Genomic DNA, 26,267 nt, shown 5'->3' on the forward strand with positions numbered 1-26,267 from the left:
AATTTACCCTGGATAATTCGAATTTAGCCTTTTATATCAAAACTGTGAAGTACAGATAGTGTCCATTGGGAGGCGTTGTTGCTGTATAAGCTGCATTCCACTTTATTGCTGTGACAGTCACGCAGGCTAACTTCAGTTTGGTTGCACATTTAAATGTGAACGTGGCAATAAATAACTGTTTATTTGTTCTTGCCTTATCTGTACCGCTTGCCCTGCAGTAAGGGTCTTGTGGGGGAGGAGGGGGTGCGGCACTTATGGCAGCAATCACCTGGCAGGGTTTACCCTGAATCGGTCGCCAGTCGATCACAGGGCCACATATGGAGACATACAACCATTCGGTCTCCCATTCTCACATCTTGGCAACTAAGGGCCTCCAACAAACCTACTGCATATTCTTGGGCTGTGGGAGGAAACCGGAGAAAGAGCAGGAAACCCACGCAGGTTAGACATTGAGACTCCACGCAGAAAGGCAAAGGACCTCCCGGTCGAATGAACCGTGCAAGGGAGCGCTAACCGCTACGCCACTGTGCCGATCAATAATAAACAACAATGCAAAAATCAAATACGAGCGCAATTAAACACATGAAAGTTTTGTCAACACTGTACATGCCATTTTTATTCAACAGTTGGTCAATAATTGGACAGCAGCAATGGCTCTTGCACATTTTAGTACAGTATTGGAGAGGGTTGATTGGAGAGGGGATGCTTGCAGAAATTGTTTAATGGGGGATATAAAATATACTAAACATAGCAACATCATTCTGAGCATTCAGCAAGACAGTCCTTTATCAAAGTGGCAATGCAGACAGTGGTAGTTAATGCCCAGTCAAGATGCAGAGCAGAAGTATTGTACTTTCCACATGTACCTTTCCTCTGTCGCTGAAACGGTAAGGCAGTGTATGTTTTGACGACAACGTGGTTCGACTTTTTGTTGAAAGGATCGATTTCTTCTTGCTTCAAGAAAATACAACGTTTTAAGGAACTCGAAAGAAAATAACTTATAGGTAAACTGAATCGAGAAACAGAATTCAATACGTGGTTCATTTATGCATGAAAATTGAAACTTCTTGAAGCATCTATTATGATAAGATGGCAAGAAAGCAGCAGTGGATACATATAAATATTGGACTATGAAGATGAGAAATCAAAGAAGAGGAGAGATTGGACATCGGGCTCTAGCAGTCAGATGTGGTCTGTCTGCTTCTGCCTCGCAATTCACTGAAGACGTCACTCCAGCTTGAGCAGTTCCACGTCGAAAATGAGCGTGGCGTTTGGGGGGATGACCCCAGGATGACCTGTTGCTCCATAAGCCATGTCCGGCGTGCAGGTGATTTTCACCCTCTGGCCCAGGCTCATCTGAAGAAAAACAACAAAGCGGGTCAGAATGATCATGATGCGCTTCTCACGCACAAATTCCAACTTCGTCAGTGAATCCATCATCCTTACACCTGCACTTTGTGAGTTGTGCACAACAAGCTGCGCTCAAATGTCTTACCTGCACTGCTAACACTGCACATTGTTAGAAGAATGTTTACATTATCATTATTTCTTATCACTACATATCTAAATGCAGCAAGGACAGCAAAGTAGCAATTTCACTGTACAGGGAAACACGTTCGACAACAAACACTTTGAATCTTCAATCTTAATCTTGAATCTAATGACTTTACTGTTAGTCGTTTCTATTTTTGATATTCTAAAGGAGATAATACATCCATGTTTACTCTGCACACGAGCAAACAAGCGAAGGAGACATAAAAGACGTCCAGATCAGGGGAACATTTGAGATCTTTTGTCCGTGTTCATCATTTACACTGGGCTTACAACTAAAGACTTGGAGAAGATTTTGAGCTACTTCAACATCTAGGCTACTCAGGGAGATGGGAGTACAAGGACGCGCCCACAGACAGGCAGTCAAGGACCTCTACGAGGCTGCTGAGAACAGGAGCCAGTGGCTGTGGATGAAGAGAAAGGATCCAACTTGGGCCTTCAAGTGAGCTGGTGGCATCTAGGGAGTGAACCTGGGACTCTGGGATTCACTGCTGAACCCTCTGGAGATGTCAGGGGCCAAACATCCATGAAGGAGGGCGCTTACTTGACAACCCGAAGGAAGCCATCGCTCACTTGAACCCCACAGGGTCTCATCGGTGCCTTAAGTATGCTTTTATCGAGGGATATCGACAGCTAGTCCTACACAGCAGATCTTTGAAAAGACTCATGTAAAACTATCATCTCACTCCATCTAAAGACTAGTTTTTAGAGTTTCAAAGACTTGTGGAAAACTACAAATAAATGATTTTCCCATCGTGTAACATTTTCCCGTCACGCCGTGCCAGGTTTCCTGTTTCCGGATTTGTCGGAGATCATCTATTGGTTGTTGATTCGGTCTTTACGGTGATGTAACACAACTTGCGATGATGTCAAGCACATGTGATGTTGTCGTAACCCCAAGACTGGGCAAAGATTGTGCCCCGACTGTAAGACGACCAGCTTGCACTAAATGCCCTAGATGACGGGGGCGCTGCGACTCCGGTTAGACTCCCCTACGACGCTTAAGATTTCCCTCCGACTTCCAGCTCTAAGTCTCTGACTGGAAATGGTGCAGAATGAGAGGTTGTCATCAATCATGTCGGATGAAAACCTGCGACTTAAGATGAAATTATTCATAGAAATCAAAATAAAAACTCAGCTCATCATCATCTCACCCCAAATGTGCAAAGGAGAGAGAGATTTGGCAGCTCCTTCCTGACAGCTGTTGTTTCATAACAAACTTTGCTCTCAACAGTCATCTTCTCATTCATTCTTTCATTCACTGATTCATTCATTCATTCGCATTGTTGTATGCTGATTGTTGCCACTTTTTGCACATATTTATACTTTATGTGTGTATTGTTTATTCTCTTTATCTTTCTTTTTTATTTTATTGTATATTTTTAGATTCCTTTCTTGTCTGACTGCTGCACCTCTATTGTAGGATTCACAACCTGCTGTGTGTAAAATTGAAATTCTCCCATGGTATTCCATTTTATTTTGTCACTTTTGTTTCAGCCGAAATGAGAAGCACAGCATCAGTTTTCCTTCTGACATCCAGGATGGTTATTCAGTACCTGTGCAACTCCCTCCTCCCAGCCTTTAATGACCTCCATGCGTCCAATTTTGAACTTGAAGGGCTTGTTTCTGTCTCGAGAGGAGTCGAACTTCTTTCCATTCTGCAGCATACCTGCCAAAGACAAAAGAAATTAATCTGGCTGCACCCTCCCCCGCCGCCGTTTGTACTTGCTTTGCAGTTTATCACAGTGTAACGTAACACCAACACACACACACACACACACACACACACACACACACACCCTTCCTCTACAAGTTTTTATGTTGTGAAAAAGATTAAAAGGCACAAAGGAATATTTGGCTCCCGTCTCGAACCGGTGGGGCTTCTTATCAGGATCTTGGTTCTGTTTCAATTATCCAAATGAACAAAGGAAATCCGGGAGCAATGGCCTGGTTTAGCGGATTATTTTTAAAGTTAACTAGGCCATGGCTCGCCAGTATCTAGACCACAGGGAGAGCGAGGCGAACAAAAGGCGGCGCGGGGTTGGACTGTGCTCCTTCCCAACACTGGCTGGCGGATCAGACAGAGTAATAACCAGTGGAACCATTAAAACACAGACAGAGGGAACCTTGTCCAGTTTCATTTGTAACCTGCAACAATCTGTGCTCGGGCATTTTCACCTGAGGGAAGCTGGGCTGCTGTGCCGAGGCCCGTTTCAGATGCGGGTAACAAATGTAAAGGTTATTTGAGTTTTAAAAAAAATGGGGTCAGGAGAGAAAAATGATATTCATGAATCAAAGAAAGGTTGAAAATATTACAAATATGACTGCAAAATAAGTCAAATTACATTATTCTTGCTAATTTTGTGTAAAGACCTTTGTCGTGGCAGTTTGTTCAGTGTTGAACAGCTGATTGTAAATCCCATTCGGCAAAAGAAGAACCCGAAGACTCTGCGCTGAGAGAAATCAGTAAAAAACAAAAAAATTCAGTCAAATAATAAGAAATAAAACACAAAAAATGGTGCTGAAAATTAGCTATTCTGTAAGACACATACAAAATACGGCTGAAAAGAGAAGTTGCATAAAATACTGGCAATAAAACCTTCAAATAAAACAGATTCAACTCTTTGTCTTTTAAGTCTGGTAACTTTTCTTCAAAATACTTTTTTTTTCTTTTTGTTTTCTCCTCATCTTACAGATTTTTTTTGTCTTTTGGTTGATCGTTAAGGCAGCACCGAAAATTTTTTACTGTTAAAGAGTCTTGTCAACTTGATGGCAAAGTTTGCAAGAATGTATTTAATCAGCAAAGATATTGTTTGACAACAGAGGCTACGGACAATGTGAATTCAGACGGGATTCAAACCGGTTTCCAGTCAGGCTCAGAAGACACTTTCAAATCCAACAGCGGCGATTCGGGTGAATAATTTGTGTGATGTTGGGCCGCACCAATGAAATGGCAATGACAAATATAGATCCACGAGATACACAAATATCCAGATCAGATATCAACGCCACTGGTTTGCGGCTGATCTATTTATACTTTTCTCGATTGTTGAAATTATTTGCAGGTTGTTTAGTTCGTCGGCACCAGGACGTGGTTTGAAGGTTCCATTTACGGTTTTGCTCTCGTTTCACGCAGCCGAATCGTTCTAAACTGACAATTATTGCAGCCCGATGGGGAACGTTGGGCTTCGAGTCGAGCCCGATGTTTCCCGACGAAACGGAAGATGATTTCTGTCTCTTTGACAAGGACAAAAAGATGCATCCGCCTTACTTAACACCGGTATTGGATTGGTGTTCATCCTGGGACTGGAACATTTGGATCGGGACATCTCGGGTTTAATGTCTTCTGTTCTCCTGCGGCTGCAGCTCCTGTTTTGGGTCGATAAAATCTCTCTGACGCTCATTCTAATGTTTTCCCTTTTTTGTTTTTTTTTTCCCCGAATGTGGCTTTTTTTTTCTCATTAAAATCTTATTGTTATTTATCAGCATGGTTCCTGTTCAGCAAAGCTGTTTAATTGAGTTTAATGCTCTGCGCCATTATTTTCTCACTGAAATACTCTGATTAAACATATAAACTATCCTTTGTTTGTTTTGTTAAATTACCTCTGGACAAGTTGTTGGGCAACATCTTTCACTTTTCCGATAACACAGCGGCAGATGAATGTTAACACTTGAACAATGTCTTTAAATCAACAGTGACATTAATGAGCAGATTTTACTTCATGCCACCACTTTTATTGTACGTGAATGTGGATCAATTTTGAACGCATGTAGTAAATACTTGAACAGAGTAACAGATTTACTGGGAATCAGAGACAATAATCAGATAATATTGCACAAAGACTAGATCCTTGTTGCCAAATTTCAACACGGTCAGTAGACTTATAAACCTCGGGTAAATGGTAGGTAAAGGAAAAATATCCATCGTTATTCTGGAAGTTCAGCGTGATCTTATCTGATTTGTCTTTTACCCTGTGACAGTTCATCTATCGCAAACACGTGGGAATTAAAGGCGCGCCTGAAGTGAAGTTCAGTGATCAGGTCAGGTTCATCAAGTCAGTTCAATGTCGGTACTGTATACCTCCTATCATTTCACCCCCCCTATACTTAGTCGGCGCGCCATTTCCAAGAATCGCACAGGCCCGGATCCGAGTGGGTTGGGCTCGTTCCCAAGCAAGGATTGAATCGAGTGCAAAAAAACGTGGTTGAGTACCACCTGCTGCGGGGCATCCGGGCGGTAGCGAGTGAAAGCATTCGTGCATTAACTGCAAGAAAAAGAGGAGGGGTTCAGTATTTGGCAGCGCCGCTTCAACTTGTAGGAAAGTATTGATAGGCACATTTTCCAGGTAGGAAGCCAGTAGCAAACAGATGGTAAGGGATACTCATGATAAGAGATTAATGGTGTTTATTCAAATGTTGCTACTACTGCTCTACGTAGTTGAGGAAAAAAATGCCGAAAAACTAACAATACCCCAACAATTGAAAATCTTTTTCCTACGTCGCTGATCCAGAAAAAGCAGCTTTGTACATTCGTCTCCCATGCTTCTCTGCTCTGGCCGCCACCTATTGTATGTGCACATGCTAACCTTGTTATTAAGCGTTAGCATATTTACTGCGTTCATTCATTATCGTTACCGCTTGTCCTGCACTCAGGTTCACGGAGGCTGGAGTCAATGCCACTTATCATTGGGCGAGAGGCAGCATCCCATAGCGGCGCCACACAGAGACATTTAACCATTCGCTCTCGCATTCATTCACACGTCTCCAATAAAAAGCCTACATATTTTTGGGCCGAGAGAGGAAATCCGTGCAGACGAACAGAGAACATGCAAACTCCATCGGAATCCAGCCACGGACCTCCTGTGTGTGAAGCGGAAGCCACTGAGCCACCATATTAACTTCATACATGATTTACTAAGATAATGACCGACATCTGTCATTTGTCCATGTGTCTAGGATTGACGTTTAATAGAATTCCGATGCGGTATTGGAAGCAGAGCCGCTCGGCGTTGGTATTAAAGCTGCATTTATTTTAGTGTAGCCTTCCATTGCGAACACCTTAAAATAATTTACCCCTGTGACTCATCTAGACCGATGAAATGTTAATGTATTAAATGAATCAAATCAGGGACGTTAAACGGCTCATTTCACAGGGTTGGCACTCAGCTTTTAGCGGCCACCTCTTTCTCAATGCGAGCCAGAGGGGAAAGTCTTTTTGGGGGCTCCGCGACTCATGCCAAACTTGCTGTTCCTTCGTCGGGCAACTGGGAGTCTTTGCACCGATGCCAGTTCTTTCTCTATCCGAGTTCCTCGATAAATAAATGGTGTCCGGTGGGCTTTCGGTTTATTACTTCTGTTTTTTGGTGTGCCTTGCAAAACAAGATTGGGCAAAGAGCCGCCACCTCACTGACTGGAGGGCATTATATAAATCTCTGATTTGGATCCTATGTGACTCCAGTGCTTTTTATACTAAAGGCTGTTTTAGTGACTCACACTGTCAGTGCATCCAATGATATCTCTTATTAATAGAGAAGGAAAGAAAAATAATTAAGCATTTAGCTTTAGTCAAAGAAAAAAAAAGTTTAAACCAGACAAACAAGAGAACTAGTTTATTTAGAAACAGTTTGTCATATAAATTCAAATTCATCTTTGTCCAGGTTTCATCCGAAACACAATTACAGTAAAACCAGAAGCTAACATCGCTGTTCTGTGATGGGACAAATTTGCACCCATACCATACTCCTTGGGCTTCCAAAAATAAATAGATCTCCGGGTATAAGAGGAACTATAAGAGCTGAGGATGAGCTATTAGGAGTGCCGCAACACATGAACCACTGAAAAAAAAAAAGCTTGGGGGGGAAAAACATTTCCTGTGAAAAAGATAATGCACAGCAATGGTGTCTTTAAGAGGCATCTAATTAGAAAAAAAAAAAAAATGTTAGTCTAACACATGCTGTGTTTAAATATCGTCAGAAAACTGCAAGGCTTGAAGTGGGCCGCGCCAAACAAGAGAGCAAAAACACCTACATTTAATCTCAATCCCCACTTTTATCACAACTCTGTTATCACTCTCAGCCAGGGTGGGGTCCCTGGAAAAATAAAGCCCCGTCCCTCTTCCTGCGGCTGGAAGGCCGGCTCCTCCGCCACCCTCCCACCCCATGAGAAGCTTTCACTTGTTTTGGTCGGATCAGGGAAAAGCCGTACTTCATAAGAGGCGAGGGTATTTTTACCGAGGTTTACTGTATCCTGCCTTCCAACCCCCGCACTCCCTCCACCCCATCTAAAATGGCAGCCAACATAACGGCCTGAAGTGCGGATGAAACGAGATATGAGATGCGTGTAAAGCTATCTGTCTTCGACAAACCTGCGTTTGTCACTGAAGTTCACAGCTGCGAGCTCAAACTCCTGAACATTAAGAATCTTATTCAGTTTCACGCCGCTGATATAACACGGGCGACCGACTGGGAGGACGTCGAATGATTTACGACCGGTATTTTCAGCAAAGACTGTATCGAAGCCCGCAGAGCACTTGATTTTAGCCACAATTAGAAAGAAAAGTCTTCACCGTGTTCCCCTGGGCTTTGTTGCTCAGTAACTCGTATTCTTCCGAGTCCTGCCCCATTTTATTGTCAGGGTGTAGCAGAAGATTTTCAATCTAATCTCCATGAGGATTCCAGCTCGGAGGGCACACTTTGACAAAAACCCAACGGGCAAACCTGGTTTCTAATTTAGGTATCTCCAATTATGTCACTTGTAAAAGACCAACGAGTAATTTAGCGACTAGTCCCTTAAAAAGAAAAAAAAGCTGTACATTTCTTACTTCGACACAGCAAGAAATAACCTCGGAAATGTCACCAAAATTGCTTCACATGTTCTACTTCTTGAAATTGTGGAATTAAATGCGGGGAACCGTCTGAAAGTATTCATGCCGCCTTTCTGAAGGGAGATTCAGCATTCTGGAACAAATATTGTAGTTAATATAAATGTACGATCAGGCAACAGATTTCTGTGACGTTAAATTCCAACCCTTCTTGCCTGGTCCTACTTTCTATGAAACCTTTCTGTCACAATGCCGGGAGTCCCCGCGCCTCCGTAAAGCAACACTTCAAACTGATTTATTATGATGATTATTCTCTCGTCCGATTCATTTCCTCACTGTTTTGAACTTTTGAATGTTTGCATTGGTGCACTTCCTGCAACCTTCTCTGTTGGGAGGGACAGTTGGGCATCTCCTGACACACAACCCAGCGGCTCTGTCTATTTTTGCTATGCACAGTGAGGGCCATGAGGCTCCAGAGCTCAAACATGGTAAGGCATGACGTCCACATTTAGGCATGACGTCACGTACAATGCCAACGTTGTCGCATCTGGTTCTCATCTCGGCTCAGGTCCCGACTCGGTGCGTACCGTCAAAATATACTGTTATCTTTCCGCTGATTTCTGTCACACCAATTACGAGGTGTAAATAGGAATTTGTGATTAGATGGCACCGGGGAGGGGATTAATTTTTAAATCCATAATTGTTTATGTTAGATAAAAGAGCGAAGAACACTTCCATGGAATACCTTGAAAAATACAAGTACCCGTTTCTTTTTTGCTTGAAAACAAACACTCCTAATCTGACTTTACATTATTTATTCATAATAGCAGATAGAAATAAAGCAGGACTTCCAATCAAATTAATGGAAATTCTTGTTTGCCTTCCTCCCATTTTTGATTATTTTCCAGCCCATTTTAATGTAAATGTTTCCCACTTTGATTCTGATTTTTCCAAGAAATTTCTTGCTGTTTTTAGGAGATTACATGACGGCTTTCAAAAGCATTAATCAAGTTTTGTTTTTTTTTAATTCATTAAATCCAAAGGTGATTCACTGTATGGTGTCGGATTCCCTTGTGTGTCGGTTATTACTAATCCGACAGAGGGAATCACACAGCGCTGGAAAAAAAAGCCAGTCTTTTAATGAGTGAAGGCCTTGGATAATCATTTCGCTCCGCCTGTCTCTTGGCCCAGAGTCCCTTAAGCCTGGAGGTAATGATCGCTCACCTAATTTGGGAAATCACAACTCGCACCGGTGTCAGAGACGGGTCACTCACACATGTCTGAGCGTCTCTGAGCGTATCAAAACAGCAATGTGTGTAGTTTGTGCACATTAAATGCTGTTAAATGAGAGAGGGTTTCATATAACATGATACATTGGAGAAAAAAAAAAAAGCCCTCTTCCTAGCCGCGGCTATTTATCTATGCACTCTGCTATCTGGGAAACGGATGCCAAAGAAGGGTGCAGTCTGGGGTTCTGGGCCAGCTGGATGAATTGAAAGGGCTTCGGTCCTCCAACAAGCGAACCTACATTACCTCTCACCTCTTTATGGGACCTTCGAGTAATCTTGTGTCTCTATACCAAACGGGGTTCAGTGTAACTACACTTTCATGCAAATTCTTGGAAAACTAACCGCCTACGACAGCAAAAGAAGACTAACACGACTGCCTGGATCCATTCTTGTATAACTGTGTTATACTCCCGACACAGCAGCGTTCTCATCTCTTCTTTCCTGAGCATACTGGTTTTGCAAGTGAGTAAAGGTTGATTCTCTCATCGCCTTTCAAACGGATAACAATAAAGACAGAAGTCCACAACAACATCGAAATACAACCTAATGACAAAAAGCACAATTTCTTGTTTGGCTTTTTTAAGTCAAGTCATGTGTTATTTCATGTTTCTCTCTTGTCTCTCTGCTCGCTGCGCCAGTTCAAACATTTCCGTGGGTGGTCTTCAACGGCTGACTTTAAGGTACTTTCTGGCTGTTATTGAAGCAATTGCTTGGATAGGATTTCTTTCCTCTCAGCAATTTATATCGATGTAACCTCTTGCCAATTCAAACACGGCATAGTATCAAGATTCCATAAACTAGTGGGCAAATTACTTTTAAAAAGTAGATCATTTCAGCTAACTTTAGGATTTTTTTTGGATCTCTTGTGACGTTTATGAATAATTTGGACAGATATTTTATTTTCGAAGAATTCCTTCAACGTCTTTATCATCATTTTCCCAACTCTTGTCGGGGATGCAGTAGAATGGTCACCACATAGTGGTGGAGGATGCAGATTTTTTAGCAGGCAAAAGCAGACACGGTACTGCTTCTGGTAGAATCGCAACATAAGAGAGATAATAATAGGTCTGCAGCGAGGTGGCTTAGAATGGACCACCCCAACACACATTGGAAAAAAATTCTTTCATCTCTGACATCTTACATTCAACACAGCCCTTGGAATACTATATCATTTTTCAACTTTTTTGTCTTTTGTCGAATTTATTTGATGAAGATGATAACCAACAGCCTTACTGGGTGAAGCTCTTGTGGTTGGTAAAGAAGGAAACGAGTTAATCATTCTGTTTTATAATGAAACGTATGAAATAAGCTTTAAAAAGGGCCAGTTCACATGACATTGAAGGGCTGGAGACATGTCTGCTTTCTCTTTGGTGCAACGAAAATGTTGGAATTTGTCTTGCATGCTGCTGCTGCAAAAAAAAAACATTTTAAAGAAATTTCTTTTGGAAATCGAGGTCTGGCTATGCAGAGAATCTGATCAACATTCTTGTAAGCAAGTTATCTTCAGCGGCTGGGCCATGATTCCTGGAGAGAGATATTATTGCTGAGTCAAATGTAATTTTTTGGCAATTTCAGAAATGCAAATACCATTCTGTTCCCCTGTAATCCCGAAAGAGATCTCTGTGGAGAATTGCAACCAAATGATCAACTCGAAAAAACAGGAGTCAACAAAAGATGGATAAACAGGACTCCTGTTTCTTCATGACTGCATTGTAACTCAATATATGGCTTATCTGACAGGTGGATATAAGCTTCACTGCGTGGCAAAACAAATGGTCTCATTTGTCAACGGAAACCATGTTTCTTTCCCCCTTCGTTAAACTGCGGTTTGAGTTATATCTCAAAACACCAACTTCCCATTCTGAGGCGCGCGAGCTCCACTTATTGCATAATTTGTCACCTTAGTAGCTGAGCTATGCAAGGATCAGGCCCAAGGGGAAACAAATCTGATTACTCTTTCCATTATCCAAGAAAAAGTTCTGCGGTGCTTGTTATGCGGCATCTGATTAAAAATCACACACAAGTCAAACTCCCAGTTCTTTCACAAAGCTTGGTAATCAGGATTAATATAGCAATTTCAAACCCGGAGTCGCTGACAAAGGCGAACACGCGCTTCAACTGCGACGGTTGTCGACGGCGCTGGCATCAAAGAGTGACAACTGGGATCTATAACCATGTAATAAACCTGGTGATTCCAAGTCAGCCCGATGATATGTGGATAACGCTTTGTTTACTTTTTGTCTGACCCAGATGTCTGGAGCCCCAAGCCCGAGGCACAGAATAACCCAAATTAATTTCCCAAATGTCTGCCGTCCTACAGTCCCGCCTTGATATTGTCAGACAAGAGACCAAAGAGAGGAAAGGCAAATACACGTAGACAAATAAAAGTAAAACTCAGCAGTTCAAACTAACATTGGCACATTGAGACATAAAGATTGTCCTTCAAAGCTAATATTTTCTGGGCTGTGCAGTAGCAAGACACGTTTGCTCTCACAGCAATGAGAGGGGAAAAAAAATCACGTGGTCTCATGTTTGATGAAAGCGCAGAAAAGGTTACTCACCTATGTAATGAACAACACATGTCTGGCCTTTCTTCGGAAATGTCCTTCCTGTCGGGAAAAAGAGATTAAGCACACATTTGTGTTTATTTGAACAGCTCAGACTCTTTTGCACCCGCGCTATCTCGCTGTGGTTGAGAAATAGGGGAGATGTTTTCCGGCAGAAGTACCAGAACCATCTTTTAGCCTTCGGACACACTGAAGACAGATGATCTCCACCGGTTTCATTTCATTGAGAAACATGAGCCATCACCCGTTAAGTCTTTTCTCAGTTATCGAACGCTGAACGGACTTGAAGTATTTCCGACTGTCTTCATTTACATCCCACTTATCACGTTCCGCAATAGAATTAAACACAGAGGAATCCGCGAGCGTTTCAATCTACTTGTAAAGGCTGTGGATGCTGCTCACAGCCGAATGCTAAGCTAGCTGTGTGTTTACTCAAGCGCTCCAGAGGCCAAACTCCTTCCTTTATAAAATACATAATAAGAGTACATTTTTCGCTTGCGCGCAGCAGAAAGGCTGGCACGCCCCGTGAACGGCGACAAGGGATGCAAAAACTTTGGCAAGGACTCCCTCGTTATGTTCCATGAATTTTAATTCTGGCCGCTCGTGGAAATCAATAGCAGAGTGAAATTGTGTTTTCTTTTCCAACACCGAAACAAATCAACCCAATTTTTCAAGAACTTGCCTGACATTAGCACAGCGTTAGCTCTGGTATCGAGAGGACGACACATGAGGAATGGGACAATGATCGTAGGATTCGGTTTAACAGAAGGTGGTTGAAAATTTCTTCGGAAAAACAAAATTATTATTGAAAGCAGGTCTGAAAGACACCTGACGCTACCTTGTCGTTTTTTTTCTTGTCGTGGCTTGTTATTGCAACAGTATTCAAATGCACTGTTTTAATTTGTGTTTGTTATTATGCCGATGATTACTTGATTACTAAACTGAACAATTAACCCTCTGAGTCTCGATCATTTTTCCCCATTCGCGATCGAGGAAACAATTAATTAAACCCCTGTCATTGAGCAAAAAAAACCCAGGGTAATTTTCCAAACGGAAAACAATGGAAACACGGGACTCAGCTTGCATCCGGCCACACAGATATCTTTGTCTCGAGCACAGCAAAACCTGACAACTGCAGAAAAACAACGAATGAATGAAAAGGAAATTATGTGTTGGTTGGAATAAATAAACTTGTAAATGTGACATTCAGCCAAACATTGTGTAAGATTCCAGAGATTGGATAACAGTGAGATGCATCTCGGCATAATTGTAAAATGTCAGACAATTATAATCAAAGGGCTGGAGATGGTTTTACATTTAAAACACAATATTGAGTAAACCATGTAAAGTGAATATACTCGTAATGGCTTGCTGGTCATCTTTCATGGACAACTTTTGAAAGAATGGGTGATGTAATAGAAATGGGATTAATGAACTAAATGTGTAACATTTAAAAAACACAACAGCATGACCAAATGTGGCTTTTAGCTGGAAATATATACAAAACAATCAATATTTCAATCTAGCAAATTATTGACATTGTTTATTGACCTCACAGCCTCCATCCTTCCAAACCAGGGTTTAAAACAGAGTTTCTTTCACAGATTTTTTTTATGTAAACCAGCATCACAAATATGCTCATTTGATTCAAATTAATAAAACTAACATCGCTAAATGTGTAAAATCTGAATGTTTTGTGTGCCATCATTGACTTATAGGTTGACCAAAGCAGAAAGTATGGAGAGTTCTAGAAGGATGAGCCGTTAAGTAGTCCGTGGTAATTAATAAATACAACTTAAAGTTTAGCTATTATGGACCGTTTTACTGTGTCCAAGAAAAAATGGGAATTAACGATGGTCTAGCAGAGACAACAATGTCTCCTAATATGTATATAAAGTTTGTTTAAAATGTGAATTATCTTTTATTTTCTACAATCATCGAGCAAAATTCCAAGAGAACATACGAGCCGCCCCACCACCACCGCCACCACCACCGCCGCCGCCTCCGCCTCCTCCGCCGCCGCATCGAAGCACCATACAGGCGAATAAATCAACTTACCATCACCGGGGGATATTGTTTCAACCTCTACACCCATGGTGGCGGTACTCGGAGATGAACACCGGAGGAAAAAGGTCCAATGACAGCCGGAAGACGGGGGATACACAGCATGTATTCTCCGAGTCGTAACGGTGTGTCGGTGCTGCGGAGCCGCGCCGCCGCCGCCTGACAGCACTGGCTCCACTTCGAGCCGCCGCGGCGTCGCGGTGCGCAGCTGTTTCGCGCACGTCTCCTTCCGCGTCACGTATCGGCCGCCGTCGAGTCGTCAAGCATCGTGAGTCAAACACGCCGGTTTGAGTTCCCGTCGCCGTCGAATTATCGTAGGAATAAGCGTGAGTGTTGTTTCTCTCTCGCTTGGACTAACAAAGGATTTTGAAAATCGTCCGGGCATTCAGCGCCATCCACCGGAGAGACGCTGAACGAGAGCTAGCTCGGGTTTAGTGGACTACAACTCCCATGATGCATCGAAAATCCCACTCTCGCTTTGCTTCCGGGTTAGCGACTACGTTATGAACTTTATGAACACACTTTAGCATTCAAGGTAGGTTCCTGTTCAAAATCCTCTCATCGATTTTTTTAGTTTGCATAAATGGTGTTGTGAATCACAGTTTCAATCAAGTCATGATTCTTTTGGTGGTTACAAATGTGATTTTTTTTCTTTCTTTCCATTTTGAACTGAAAAGCATTCATAGATTGCAAAATATCAATTTGAATGTTAGCTTACTTTGAAAGTAATGGCCTCGTTATTTTTTTTCGTTTAATTTGCTTTATTTCTACTCTCTGACACGTGGAATCTTTATAATAAAGATAACAACTTCACCTTATCTAACATTGTTGAATAAAACAACGTGTCAACAGTTTCAGCATCAGTAAACATCCTGTTATTTGCTCAGTTTAACCACGGGTGTCAATAATATCTATTCAGATGTCAGCATTCACACATACCTAATTGATCCTGGAGGAAATTATGTAATATGAATATAAATGGAATATGCGGTGCTATAGCATGACTAAATTCCGGATTGGGTTTTCTTTAGCTTGTAGATGTTTCTGCTCTGTTTGGGGACGATTAAACTCAGAATGGGGAAAGTGTCGGATTCGTGAGATTTGCGAAAGTACAAGTACACACCCCGACCAGACCTGGCCTGAAGTTAACGTCCTCGGGTCCCGACAGAACCCGTGCCTTTGATAAGGTCATTCAGACGTAATCAGCTGTATGTTCGTCACCACGGCGGCAGCTCAGAGGGAGAAGGGATTAAGGCATGTACTTGGAAGGGGACTCGGGAGAGGCTTTTGCTCGTCTTAATCTGCATAGGTAGCAATAACCGCTCATACAAGACCCATTCGGCGGAGACACCGGTCCCTGCCGTAAATGTCGTCCTTTTGAATCGTTCTGCTTCTACCCTTTTGCAAGCCTTCTTCTCAAGCGCCGGGATGGATCTTGGCAAGGCAAAGCTGCTCAGGACGGGAGTCAACGCCCTCCATCAAGCCATACATCCCTTACACGGCATAGCGTGGACGGACGGCAAGCAGGTGTGCTTGACGGCTCTCTACTTCATCAACGGGGAGGTGAAATTCGGAGACACCAATGTCATCGGGCAGTTCGAGCACGTCTTCGGCCTCTTCTGGGGCCCGCTGTGTTGCTCCGACTCCCCCGCCTTGCTGGCCGTTCAACACAAAAAGCACGTCTCCGTCTGGCAGCTGCAGCTCAGCGCTCTGGAGCAGAACAAGCTGCTGTGCACTCAGACCTGCGAGATGAGCGAGCCTTTCCCCGTGCTCTCCCAAGGCTGCGTTTGGCACCCGAAGCTGGACATTTTGGCCATCCTGACGAAAAGGGACGCGTCCGTGCTGTTCACGGTCAGAGTGGACAACCGGAGAATCAAAGCGGATATAAAAGGCAGCGGGCTCATCCACTGCGCTTGCTGGACCAAAGACGGCACGCGTCTGGTGGTGGCCATAGGCAGCGCTCTTCACTCCTACATCTGGAATGACATCCAGAAGAGCCTGGCGCCTTGCTCCTTCTGCCCCATATTCGACGTGGGGGGCTACATCTGTGCCATGGAGGCCACAGGGGAGGCTCAGGTCGCTGTGGCCACGGAGCTCCCCTTGGATAAGATCTGTGGGTTGAACGCAGGCCTAACTTTCGATATGCCGACCGATGCCGAGTCGCCGCGAAGCTCCCAAACCGCCATGTCGGACGACGACAGCGTTTTGGACTCCAGACGAAAGTCCCTGGAGTCTGAAAGGCCTTACTTCCCCAGCTCGGGCCCTCTGGACCTGACGCACCTCCTCGCGAGGCACCGTCGCTCGGACCCCAGCCCCCTCATTCACCTGCGTCGTAGGGACACGGTGACGGGCAGCGGCCAGGACTCTTCGCACCTCATCCTGATCACCTACGAGCGCAAAGTGACGACCACTCGCAAAGTCAGCATCCCCGGGATTCTGGTCCCGGACATCGTGGCTTTCGATCCGCATGCTTCCACCGTCGCCGTGGCTTCCAACTCGTGCAACATGGTGCTGGTGTACTGCATCACCTCCTCGGCCATGCCCAACATCCAGCAGATCTCCCTGCAGACCAACGAGAGGCCCAAAGGAGTGTGCTTTCTGAACGACAAGACGCTTCTGGTGATGGTGGGCAAGCAGAAGTCAAACGACCCCACTTTCCTGCCAACCTCAAACACAGATAAATACGTCCTCCGTCTCCTCGCCAAGGAGCTGATGTACGACGGAGAGGCTTCGATCCCGCAGTCCCCCGGCGCTCACACTCCCGAGCCTCCTAATATCAACGCGAGGATTAGGAGGCACTCGGAGCATCTGTCCAAAGATGACAGGGAGCGCCCGGGGATAAAGGATCTGGTGTTGCCTGGAGGGGGAGTAGTCCGTTCACCAGGGAACAGGCGCAGGCTGGTGGAGGAGGTGAAGAGCGTCGAGCCGAGCCGAGCCGCCAGCTCCGGGGACGTCTCCGAGCAAGCCCTGTCCAGCGCCTCCTCCGTCACGGTGGAGAATTTCGACATGGACCACGTCAACCGCATGGCCAGCCTGGCCGTCGCCGGCCAGGCCAGCAGGGACTCGAGCAGAGCCAGCTCGCCGCGGCCGGAGCCGTCGGACCGGCTCGGCGCGGAGCAGACGCTGCCCATGCACGAAAGGTCCAGGGAGCGAGCCCTGGAGCAGCTGGTCCACAACATGGAGAGGCTTTTTACGCGATTTGCGGACGTACAGCAGTGCCTGACGGAAATCAGAGATCACACCCAAAACGGCAAGAAGGCCCTGTGTGTTTACCCCAACGCCTCGGAACCCCCTTACGTCAACGTCACCTGCCAGGTAAGCTGGTTCTCTATGTTGGTCCGGTCACATTTGATACAAGGTAGAGATGTAACAACCGCACATGGTGGAGAATCAAATATTCATTTAGCTTCTTCGGACCAGTGAATTGACGAGTGTCTCGTTCCCGTCGGTGGCCGCGTGCGTTCGCCTCCGACGCCGCGTCCGAATCCAGAAACAGCTTTCGGAGAACGTGTTCATCGACGAGCGGAGGCCGGTGCTGCTGTGCGACGGAAAGTTGTGCCTGCGAGCCCTCCAAGACCTCTTCAGCCTCGCCATCGTGGAGATGCTGTACGGTACGTTAGGTTTGGACGAGTTGGACGCTTGCGACGAGTTAAAAGTCGGCTAGCTGTTTCTGTTTAGTGCATGTTGTGAGAGTAAACAAGGTTAATCTTTGGGAACCACTTCGAGGAAACCCCCGCTAGGCCTCTTAAGAAGGTCTTCCTCGGTCTCGGTGAGTATTTTCAGCGAGCATGTGATGGGATTCCCTTCTCGGGTCTTTGCATATCATGTTTCTCCTTTACGAGATCAGTGAAAAAAAACGTAAAAATTCGGAGTGAAGTTCCGATGATAGAGAATCTATCGAATTCAGGGAAATGCGACGTTTAAGCATTGTTCTGTTTACGCGCATGTGGGCTAATATTGGAAGTGATTAAAGGCCCAGGACAGATTACAAGGTTTAAAACGAAAGCGGCTTACCGCCGTTTAATGGACGTAGTGTTTCGGTGATCCTCGTCTCCTCAAAACAAAGAAGTCCGGTCCAGTTCTGGGCTCGGCGGTTCGTGGCCTGTTTGCCGTTGAAACTTGTGCGTCTTCCGCTTCTTCCTCTTCCAGGTCCGCTGTGGATCGTCCTGGTAGCCGACCCGGACGGCTTCGTGCCGCTGACATTCAAACCCAAAGAAGAGCTGACCGTGAGGAACGGGAAGCGGAAAACTACCCTCCGAACCCCCGGCAGTCCGGAGGCCTCGTGCCCGACCAGCCCGGCCCCGGGCCAGAACCCCAACAGCGCCGGAGAGGCTTCCACATAGCGGCCGGCGACAGCGTCTGCTTCCCCGCTGCTTACAACATGTTGGAAAGTCTAGCAACGCCCACCGTTCTGAAAAGACAAGCAGAGCTTTTCTCTCACACTTTTTACGAATGCAACCTCGGGTCGCGTTGTGCTTTGGAAAGGCTTTTATGGTTACGGTTTCGCGTCAACGCATCCGTACGGAGGTTGAACGTAAGGGAAGATCCGAGAATGTACGGTTTAATTCCTCTCGATGTGACGCCGTCCAGTTCGGCGCCGACGACAAACTCAGTCTTCATTCATTCATTCATTCATTCACGATCGGCCCTCGCTGCCGTCACCGCTGGGATTCGGGCAAAAAATGAAGGAACGTATCAAGAGACGTAGTTTGGGGTTCGTGTTTAAACAAATGTCAAAGGATTATGGACGTTATGGACTTAGATGAATGTAAAAATGATGCACGTTCACGAAAAATGACTTTAAATATAAAGAAAAAGTATTTTTCTACAGTCATTTTTTTTCTTTCTATTATCTTTGTTATTCTTGACTCATTCCTTGCTTTTTTTTTTTTTTGCTCAATAAATAGTTGGTTGATTTATTTCGCCTTTCTGTGCTTTTCTGACCAGTGCACATTCAGCATGATACTGTGAATCAATCCACAAAGATCCCCGAAACTTAAAGCCCGATCGATAAATCTGATCGGGAGATTCACTCCCGAACACGCGGTCAAGCGAAGGCTTTGTGACATCGAGAGCGAATGGTTGACGGTCGAAGCTTCTTGTCCAACGTCGGCTAGGATTAGCTTTCGCCCACCATGTGCACCCAGAAAATGGATTAATAAATCCCCAGAATAAAGCAAATCCATTGAAGTGCTACGTACTAGCTAAAGCGTCCTGTAAAAATCTTTTTATTTTAAACAGACTCCACAAACACCCATGTAATGCTCATTAAGGGGGATTTATTGAAGGGCTATAACATGTATACTGCATTATTCTTCATAAGGTGTACCTAATAAACTGGCAAGTGAGTGTACAACTCCATGTTTTTTTTTCTCAAGACTAAAAAAAAAAAAAATCAAAATGAGGTAACAAAGTTCAGCCGAACGCAACGACACGGCGAGTTTCTTTCGGACGCGTCCGAGCCGAAAATCCAGGATCTGCGCTGATTGTCGAACCCGGCGCTCTCGCCGGGGAGTTTTGCAACAGGAGCTCATTTCAAGCACTTTTGTTCTTGTGCTGCTTTAACCAGGCGAAGATAACACCACTTGACACGACACGAGGGCGACACACAAGATGGGACGATATTAAGAGCACTATGGAAGACATAAATCAATGTAAAAGTGTATCTTTAAAAAAATATATACATATTTTGGTAGCTTTTTTTCGTTTGCAGTTTTCTAATCGGTGTACAGAAGCCCCGCGAGGACATAGATTCATATATTTTTCCTCCAAATAAATTCAGCCTCCGTCTTTCCATCCATCTCTAGCCGTTGGAGCAGCAGACGCCCAGACTTCCCTCTTAATTCTTTCGTGAATATTAATATTATATCAATAATATTAATAATAGCTGTCACCAGTGCTGTGTAGCTGTTAGCATAGCTATTATTATTAGCATTCGCACCTCCTGACCTTTTATCGCCCTCTGTTTCTATCTCTGTCTTCATCCCAGTTTTTCCTCGCCACCTGCTCCTGGGAGGTGGAATGTTGGGTTTTTCCGCGGATCATCTCAAAGATCGTGGTCCAGACTTGTTCTCCGCGGAAAGCGCCGCGAGACTACCGTTGCGATTTGGCGCCACGGAAATGAAATCTGAGCGTTTCGGGGAAGGGGGGGGGAGATACCGGAAGCCGCCTCATCTGGCCTTTCTGGACGCAGAGGAGCAACAGCTGAGGGAAAAACAATCTCCCCTCTTTTCTTTCCCAGACAAAACCATCCCTTCGTCTTGTGAAAATGGAGGATATATGTGAAATATGCTGAGGGGTTTCTGCTCGGCTTCACACTCATCGGTACTTCGGTTGTCTCAGTTCCTCGGCAGTGAAACACAACACACAAATGTATTCTGTCCGGCAACCTCTACAACATTCATCTCATATAAATCTTGTTTTTTTTGTCTTTTTTTTTGGTTGTTATCATGTATAATAAATAAATAACAGTGTTGAAGAGCTAACCTCAGCAAAAACTGATATACATTCATTTGTATAAATAAGGTAATCTTATATATTCATATCCTTATTGCGAGATGACTATACAGTACATGTGGAAATGAAACAAAAAATGTTTACGTAAGAACCATGTCGACTACCTCTCAGTGTAATATACACCAATAACGAAACTTCCAGATGCGTGACTGGAATACGTGGCCTGGGGGGGGGGGGCTAGGAAGAGGGGTCGCCGAAGATCCGGGTCAAACGTTGCTCAGATCTTCCATCGTTCTGGAGCCGATGCTTTGTTTCCTGGGAGGGAGGAGAAGATTTCGGTCATACATGTCCTGCACCCCTGTGACAAATTCTTCTTCTCCTTTGGGCTTTTCCCTTCGGGGTAAGAAAAAGCCAGTCGACCTTCTCCATCTAACCCTATTCTCTGGATCCTCCTCTCTCACACCAACGACCTTCATATCCTCTCCAACTATGTCCATAAATCTTCTCCTTGGTCTTCCTCTAGACCTTTAATTCCAGTATCCATCGACCAATCCAGTCACCATTACATGCAAAGGAACATTCCATAATTTTTTTCTTTTTTTTAATGCAAACGACATACTTTTCGCTTGTCTGAACACAGAACAATTTTTTTTCCCTAAATCAATGTGTCTTTCATAGATGAATACCAGGTTAAAGGAGGAAAAAGTCTGACTGGAAAAACAAAAAAAAGAAGATTACCGTAATTTCCGGACTATTCAGCGCACCTCAATATAAGCCGCACCGGCTAGCCGATCGCTATCTCGGGCTTCCTCCTGCGCACTAACACCGTCAAAGTCGTCTTCTTCGGTGTCGGAGTTGAATGGACGAATTTCCCGGTCATTTCATCGGTCCGATGTGACGAGGATAAACGTTTTAGCAGCGTGAAGCTCGTTAGCGTCCCCCCCCCCCCCCCCCCCCCCCCCCCAAAAAAAAACGTCCATATATTAGCCGCATCGTTGTTCACGTGAAAAAAAGTCGCGGCTTATCGTCCGGAATTACGGTAAAAATATCTCGGTTCATTTGAAACATTACATATTACAACTGATCAACAGTGCTGGCGGATGCATATTATTGATTTTATGACAGAGGCTGCCAGCCGGTGAAAATTTGAACATTCATTTGGCCTTTTGGACTTTTGAAAGAAGGGTTGAATGGTTGCACGTCTCTATATGGGGCCCTGTGATTGACAGGCGACGGGATTAATCATAAATGTATGAATATTAAATGTATATCAAATGAGTTAAGTAGTAGGGACGGTAAATTTTTCAAAAGCAGGGAGTTGCTCATGCGTTTTCCTTCCCCTTCAGAGATAAACGTAAGGTTTTTCTCACCGCAGCTCCTCCAGGTGCAGCCGGTTCCTCAGCCGCACTTTTTCACTGATGGGATAGAGGAGGAGGATCATCAGCCCGGTGACGATGAAGGCCACCGGCGCCGCACCGATCAGCAGCTTCAGGGTGTAAACCACCGGCGCCGGCTGCCTGCAGGCGCCCGTGTCGTAACCGGCAAACCTGCGGCGGGAAACACAGTTTCACCCAAAGGTTAAACAACCGACAGGAAACGCAGACCAAGGAGAGGCGTGACAGAGTGAACGCTTGCATGTCCATATAGGACACGTGAACAGTTGTATTTCTTAATGGCATTAAATGACGGTGAACCGTCGTACGTCTCAATATGACGTGCGAATGAAAGAGTGAACGGTTGTTTGGTTTTTATGGCGTTTGAATGAGAGGATGAAAGGTTGTATTTCTGTATAGCGTGTGAATGAAAGAGTGAATGCTTGCATGTCTTTTTTTTACTGTTTATGCAATTTCTCAACCATTATTTATTATCGTTATATTTTTCTCGTTACTCTGGCACAATCGGGATAAATAAAGTTGTTTTTATTCTTATGATATATGACACGAATGAGTGAGTGAATTTCTGTATTTCTATATGGCATGAGAATGAAAGAGTGAATATTCATATGTTTCTGTGTGATGGGAATGAGTGAAGGAAGAGTTGTATGTGTTCATGGCCTTTGAATGAGAGGATGAATGCTTTTATTTCTACATGGTGTGTGAATGAAAGAGTGAATGGTCAATGTTTCTGTATGGTGTGAATGAGAGGGTGGATGCTGGTATGTCTTTACATGCCGTATGAATGAATGAGTGAATGGTTCCGTCTATATGGTGTTTGAATGAGTGAATGGTTGTATTTTAATATGGCATGAGAATAAGAGTGAATGGTTGCATGTTTTTATATCACGTGAATGAATGAGTGAATGGTCAAATGTCTACAGACGAAAAAAATGGTGAAAACATGATGCTAAATGAACACTAGCGGCAAACCCAGCCCTGCACTACAGCGTGAAAATAAGATAAGATGAGATAAGATAAGATAAGATAAGATAAGATGAGATAAGTTGTGATGAGATAAGTTAAGCTAAGTTAAGATGAGATGAGATAAGAAAAGATAAGTTGAGATGAGATGAGTTGAGTCAAGTTAAGTTAAGATAAGATAAGATAAGATAAGATAAGATAAGATAAGATAAGATAAGATTAGTTAAGTTAAGTTGTGTTAAGTTAAGCTAAGTTAAGTTAAGTTAAGTTAAGTTAAGACAAGATAAGATAAGATAAGATAAGATAAGATAAGATAAGATAAGATAAGATAAGATAAGATAAGATAAGATAAGCACTTTGTTTATCCCCTTGGGGGAAATCTGTTGGCAGAGCAACGACAACAACATCAATAAATATATATATAAATGTAAAATAGAAGAGACATAGAGTATGAATAGAATAAAAAAGTGACATCAACAACAACAGCAAGGATAAAAATAGATAACAGAATGAAAAAAAAAAAAAGGGAAAAATATGGATAAGCAGGGTGAGAATGGAGAACGGAGTGACGACAACGAGGATAAAAAAACGAAACAAGTAAATAAATAAAAATACAAGTACTAATAAATGACAGCCTCCATCTTGGAGCTGCGTTAGCTTACTCCAGACACAAGGTGGACACTCCCAGGGAGATCCCGGCTGCAAACTTGGTGAAGAACACGTAGAAGGAGTAGAAGATGGCCTCGTGGCCTTTGCAGTAGGGGTTGGCCAGCCTGAAGTCGTCCACCACATCCGGCAGCATCGACCTGAAACCCACAGCGACGTAAATCCTCAGCGTAGATGGCGGAGATGTGCTTTGATAAACCGGCCGAGGGGGAAATTACAGGGCTGACAGGCGGCGTTTTAACGACGGGGCGGAGGCGGCTGAGGCGGCGTCCCCGGCCCCCGCGGAGAGGGTAAACAATCGAACCCCGCGAAAATAAACGCCCCCAAGGGAGGCCCTCTGTAATTTGGTGGTTTTGAGGTGTGTGTGTGTGTGTGTGAGGAGTCAAAGAGCGAAGACCGTGGGAGCGATTCTGCCCCGTGGAAGGAATGCGAACCCGCCGTTAGCGGTTCGTTTTAGCCGCGGCTCCGAACGCCGCGGACGATAACAAGAACATCGGTTGTTTCCAGCGTGATCTATGTTTCCCTTCCGTGCAAAAGAACGACGGCAGACGGGAAATTCGGGGTTTCGGAGGAGCGTTACCACGGCATCAGGAGCGAGGCGGCCACGCTGAGTCCGGACGAGACGGCGACCACGTAGGCGACGACCACGTTTGGGATGAACACCAGCATCATGGTGAAGGGCATGATCCACTGCGGAGGGCGACAGGGGGGTCGTCAGTCCCTGAACGCGACATCGAAGGTCTCGTGCGTGGACGTGAGGTTTCCAAAGCGGCCACAAGATGGCACCAACACCCAAGCTTGAGCAGAGCGGATCAAACCCCCCCCCCCCCCCCCCAAAAAAAAAACAAAACAAAAACAAAAGCGTGCTCACTGTGATGCCGCAAAAGGCCGCCGTCTTCTTCCCGAACCTCTGCAGGAACCACTGCCACAGTGGGATGCTGATCACCGCAGACACCTGGAAGGAAACGAACCCGTGTCTGAGGGGCTTCCGACCGCAGGACGTGGAAAAGACGCTTATTTATCTTTTGGAGGATTATTTAGATGTTTGGTTGATTTTGAAGGGTGACGGACGGCCGGTACGCATTCACTGGAGAAAGAGTCGACCGGCGAATGATCAGATCATGTTTAGAACGTATGTTATATCGTTTTGGACAATTTCTTTTAGCTCATTTAGAGCCCGAATAAAGAAAAATATATTTTCACGTCACACAGAGACAAACGACACACGCTCTCATTCACAACACATGTAAACAAATACAACCATTTTTATTCTCATTTAGAGACATTCACTCTCTCACACGCATCAAACAATCATTCATCCTCTCATTCATCCATCATATAAAGACTTCTAAACATTCACCCTCTCATTCAATGTCATATAGACACATCGCAGAGACATACAACTGTTCACCCTTTCATACACAAATCATGTAAACAAATACAGCCATTTACATTTTTATCATATAGAGACATTCATTCTTTCACACACACGTCATTGAGTCGAACAATCATTCACTCTGTCATTCACCTATCATGTTAAGAAATACAGCATTCACCCTTTTATTCACACCTGTTATAGAGATAAACAATTATTCATCCATCATATAGACAAACAATGATTCACCCATTCATTCAGTTATCATGTAAAGAAATACAACGTTCACTCTTTCATTCACATATGTAAAGAAAGAAAACATTAACCCTTTCGTTCACACCTCATATAGAGATAAACAATTATTCATCCATCATATAGACACACAATGATTCACCCATTCATTCACGCATCATATAAAGACGTACAAACCCACAATGTCGTATAGGGATATAAACATTCACTCTCTCATTCACATGTCATACAGTCAAACAACGATTCACCCATTCATTCAGTTATCATGCAAAGAAATACAACATTCACCCTTTCATTCACACCTCCTATAGAGATAAACAATTATTCATCCTCTCATTCATCCATCTTATAGACACAAAATGATTCACCCATTCATTCATGCATCATATAAAGACGTACAAACCCGCAATGTCATATAGTGATATAAACATTCACTTTCTCTTTCACGTGTCATACAGTCAAACAACGATTCACCCTTTCATTCAGTTTTCACATAGACACGTTCAATCATTCACCCTCTTATTTATAAGTGTTAAATAGACGTATAATCCTTCGCCCTCTCATCCACTATTTTGTCGGTTTGTTGTCTCCGGTGAGTGATCGGCCCAAAAGAGGGAATGTTTTGATTGTGAATAACAGACAGAAGAGAACATCTTTTCTTTTTTCTATTGTGCTACATTTACTCACCAGGATGGTTAGCACAATGTTCTGGAAGTGATCCCTCAGGTCGGCGGCGTACGTGCAGAAGAGGACAAAGTTGCTCTGCACCAGCTGCGGAAGTCAAACATGATGCATTCGGTGACTCACGGTCGTCCCGTCCACTCAGCACCGCCGGCGGCGCCGAGCGCAGCGCGCCGACCCGGAGAAGCT

General features: G+C 44.2%; 3 protein-coding genes across 4 annotated transcripts in view; 1 reads left to right on the top strand and 2 right to left on the bottom strand.

Moving 5' to 3' along the window:
• Positions 1 to 589: 589 nt before the first annotated feature.
• On the bottom strand, positions 590 to 14,548 carry fkbp1b (FKBP prolyl isomerase 1B). The gene is made up of 4 exons (XM_086167418.1): positions 14,286 to 14,548; positions 12,222 to 12,269; positions 3,108 to 3,220; positions 590 to 1,356 (listed from the first exon to the last, which is right to left on the bottom strand). Exons 1-4 carry the CDS (start codon positions 14,320 to 14,322, stop codon positions 1,228 to 1,230), a joined length of 327 nt encoding a protein of 108 aa, XP_086023544.1. The 5' UTR covers positions 14,323 to 14,548; the 3' UTR covers positions 590 to 1,227.
• Positions 14,549 to 14,694: 146 nt separating this feature from the next.
• Positions 14,695 to 19,452, top strand: wdcp (WD repeat and coiled coil containing). 2 transcript variants are annotated; one of them, XM_086167414.1, is made up of 4 exons: positions 14,695 to 14,826; positions 15,700 to 17,606; positions 17,782 to 17,902; positions 18,441 to 19,452. In XM_086167414.1, the coding sequence occupies exons 2-4, from the start codon at positions 15,720 to 15,722 to the stop codon at positions 18,632 to 18,634; spliced, it is 2,202 nt and encodes a 733-aa protein (XP_086023540.1). In that variant the 5' UTR covers positions 14,695 to 14,826; positions 15,700 to 15,719; the 3' UTR covers positions 18,635 to 19,452. The 2 variants fall into 2 exon arrangements, with proteins under 2 accessions (XP_086023540.1, XP_086023541.1); XM_086167415.1 differs by lacking the exon at positions 14,695 to 14,826 and adding an exon at positions 15,444 to 15,600.
• Positions 19,453 to 19,698: 246 nt separating this feature from the next.
• The window catches only part of mfsd2b (MFSD2 lysolipid transporter B, sphingolipid), a 30,918-nt gene continuing 24,349 nt past the window's right edge, over positions 19,699 to 26,267 (bottom strand). The window contains exons 9-14 of the mRNA XM_086167416.1: positions 26,085 to 26,168; positions 24,642 to 24,725; positions 24,351 to 24,460; positions 23,767 to 23,910; positions 22,118 to 22,294; positions 19,699 to 21,062 (exon numbers count right to left, since the gene is read on the bottom strand). Of these exons, the coding sequence (XP_086023542.1) occupies positions 21,014 to 21,062; positions 22,118 to 22,294; positions 23,767 to 23,910; positions 24,351 to 24,460; positions 24,642 to 24,725; positions 26,085 to 26,168 (648 nt within the window). The 3' untranslated portion in view covers positions 19,699 to 21,013. The remainder of the gene's footprint in view (positions 21,063 to 22,117; positions 22,295 to 23,766; positions 23,911 to 24,350; positions 24,461 to 24,641; positions 24,726 to 26,084; positions 26,169 to 26,267) is intronic.

The sequence above is a fragment of the Fistularia commersonii genome, chromosome 20, assembly GCF_037954325.1.
Source record: "Fistularia commersonii isolate RoL2024-O1a breed Wild chromosome 20, RoL_Fcom_v1.0, whole genome shotgun sequence".
NCBI classification, from domain to species: Eukaryota; Metazoa; Chordata; class Actinopteri; order Syngnathiformes; family Fistulariidae; genus Fistularia; species Fistularia commersonii.

Coding starts and splice junctions, on each gene's coding strand:
- fkbp1b (XM_086167418.1), bottom strand. CDS start 14,322: ATGGGTGTAGAGGTTGAAACAATATCCCCCGGTGATG. Junction 3,221..12,221: donor ATGTGTTGTTCATTACATAG/GTGAGTAACCTT, acceptor TGTCTTTGGCAG/GTATGCTGCAGAATGGAAAG. Junction 1,357..3,107: donor GGGAGGAGGGAGTTGCACAG/GTACTGAATAAC, acceptor GTTTTTCTTCAG/ATGAGCCTGGGCCAGAGGGT.
- wdcp (XM_086167414.1), top strand. CDS start 15,720: ATGGATCTTGGCAAGGCAAAGCTGCTCAGGACGGGAGTCAACGCCCTC. Junction 17,607..17,781: donor ACGTCAACGTCACCTGCCAG/GTAAGCTGGTTC, acceptor GTCCGAATCCAG/AAACAGCTTTCGGAGAACGT. Junction 17,903..18,440: donor CATCGTGGAGATGCTGTACG/GTACGTTAGGTT, acceptor TTCCTCTTCCAG/GTCCGCTGTGGATCGTCCTG.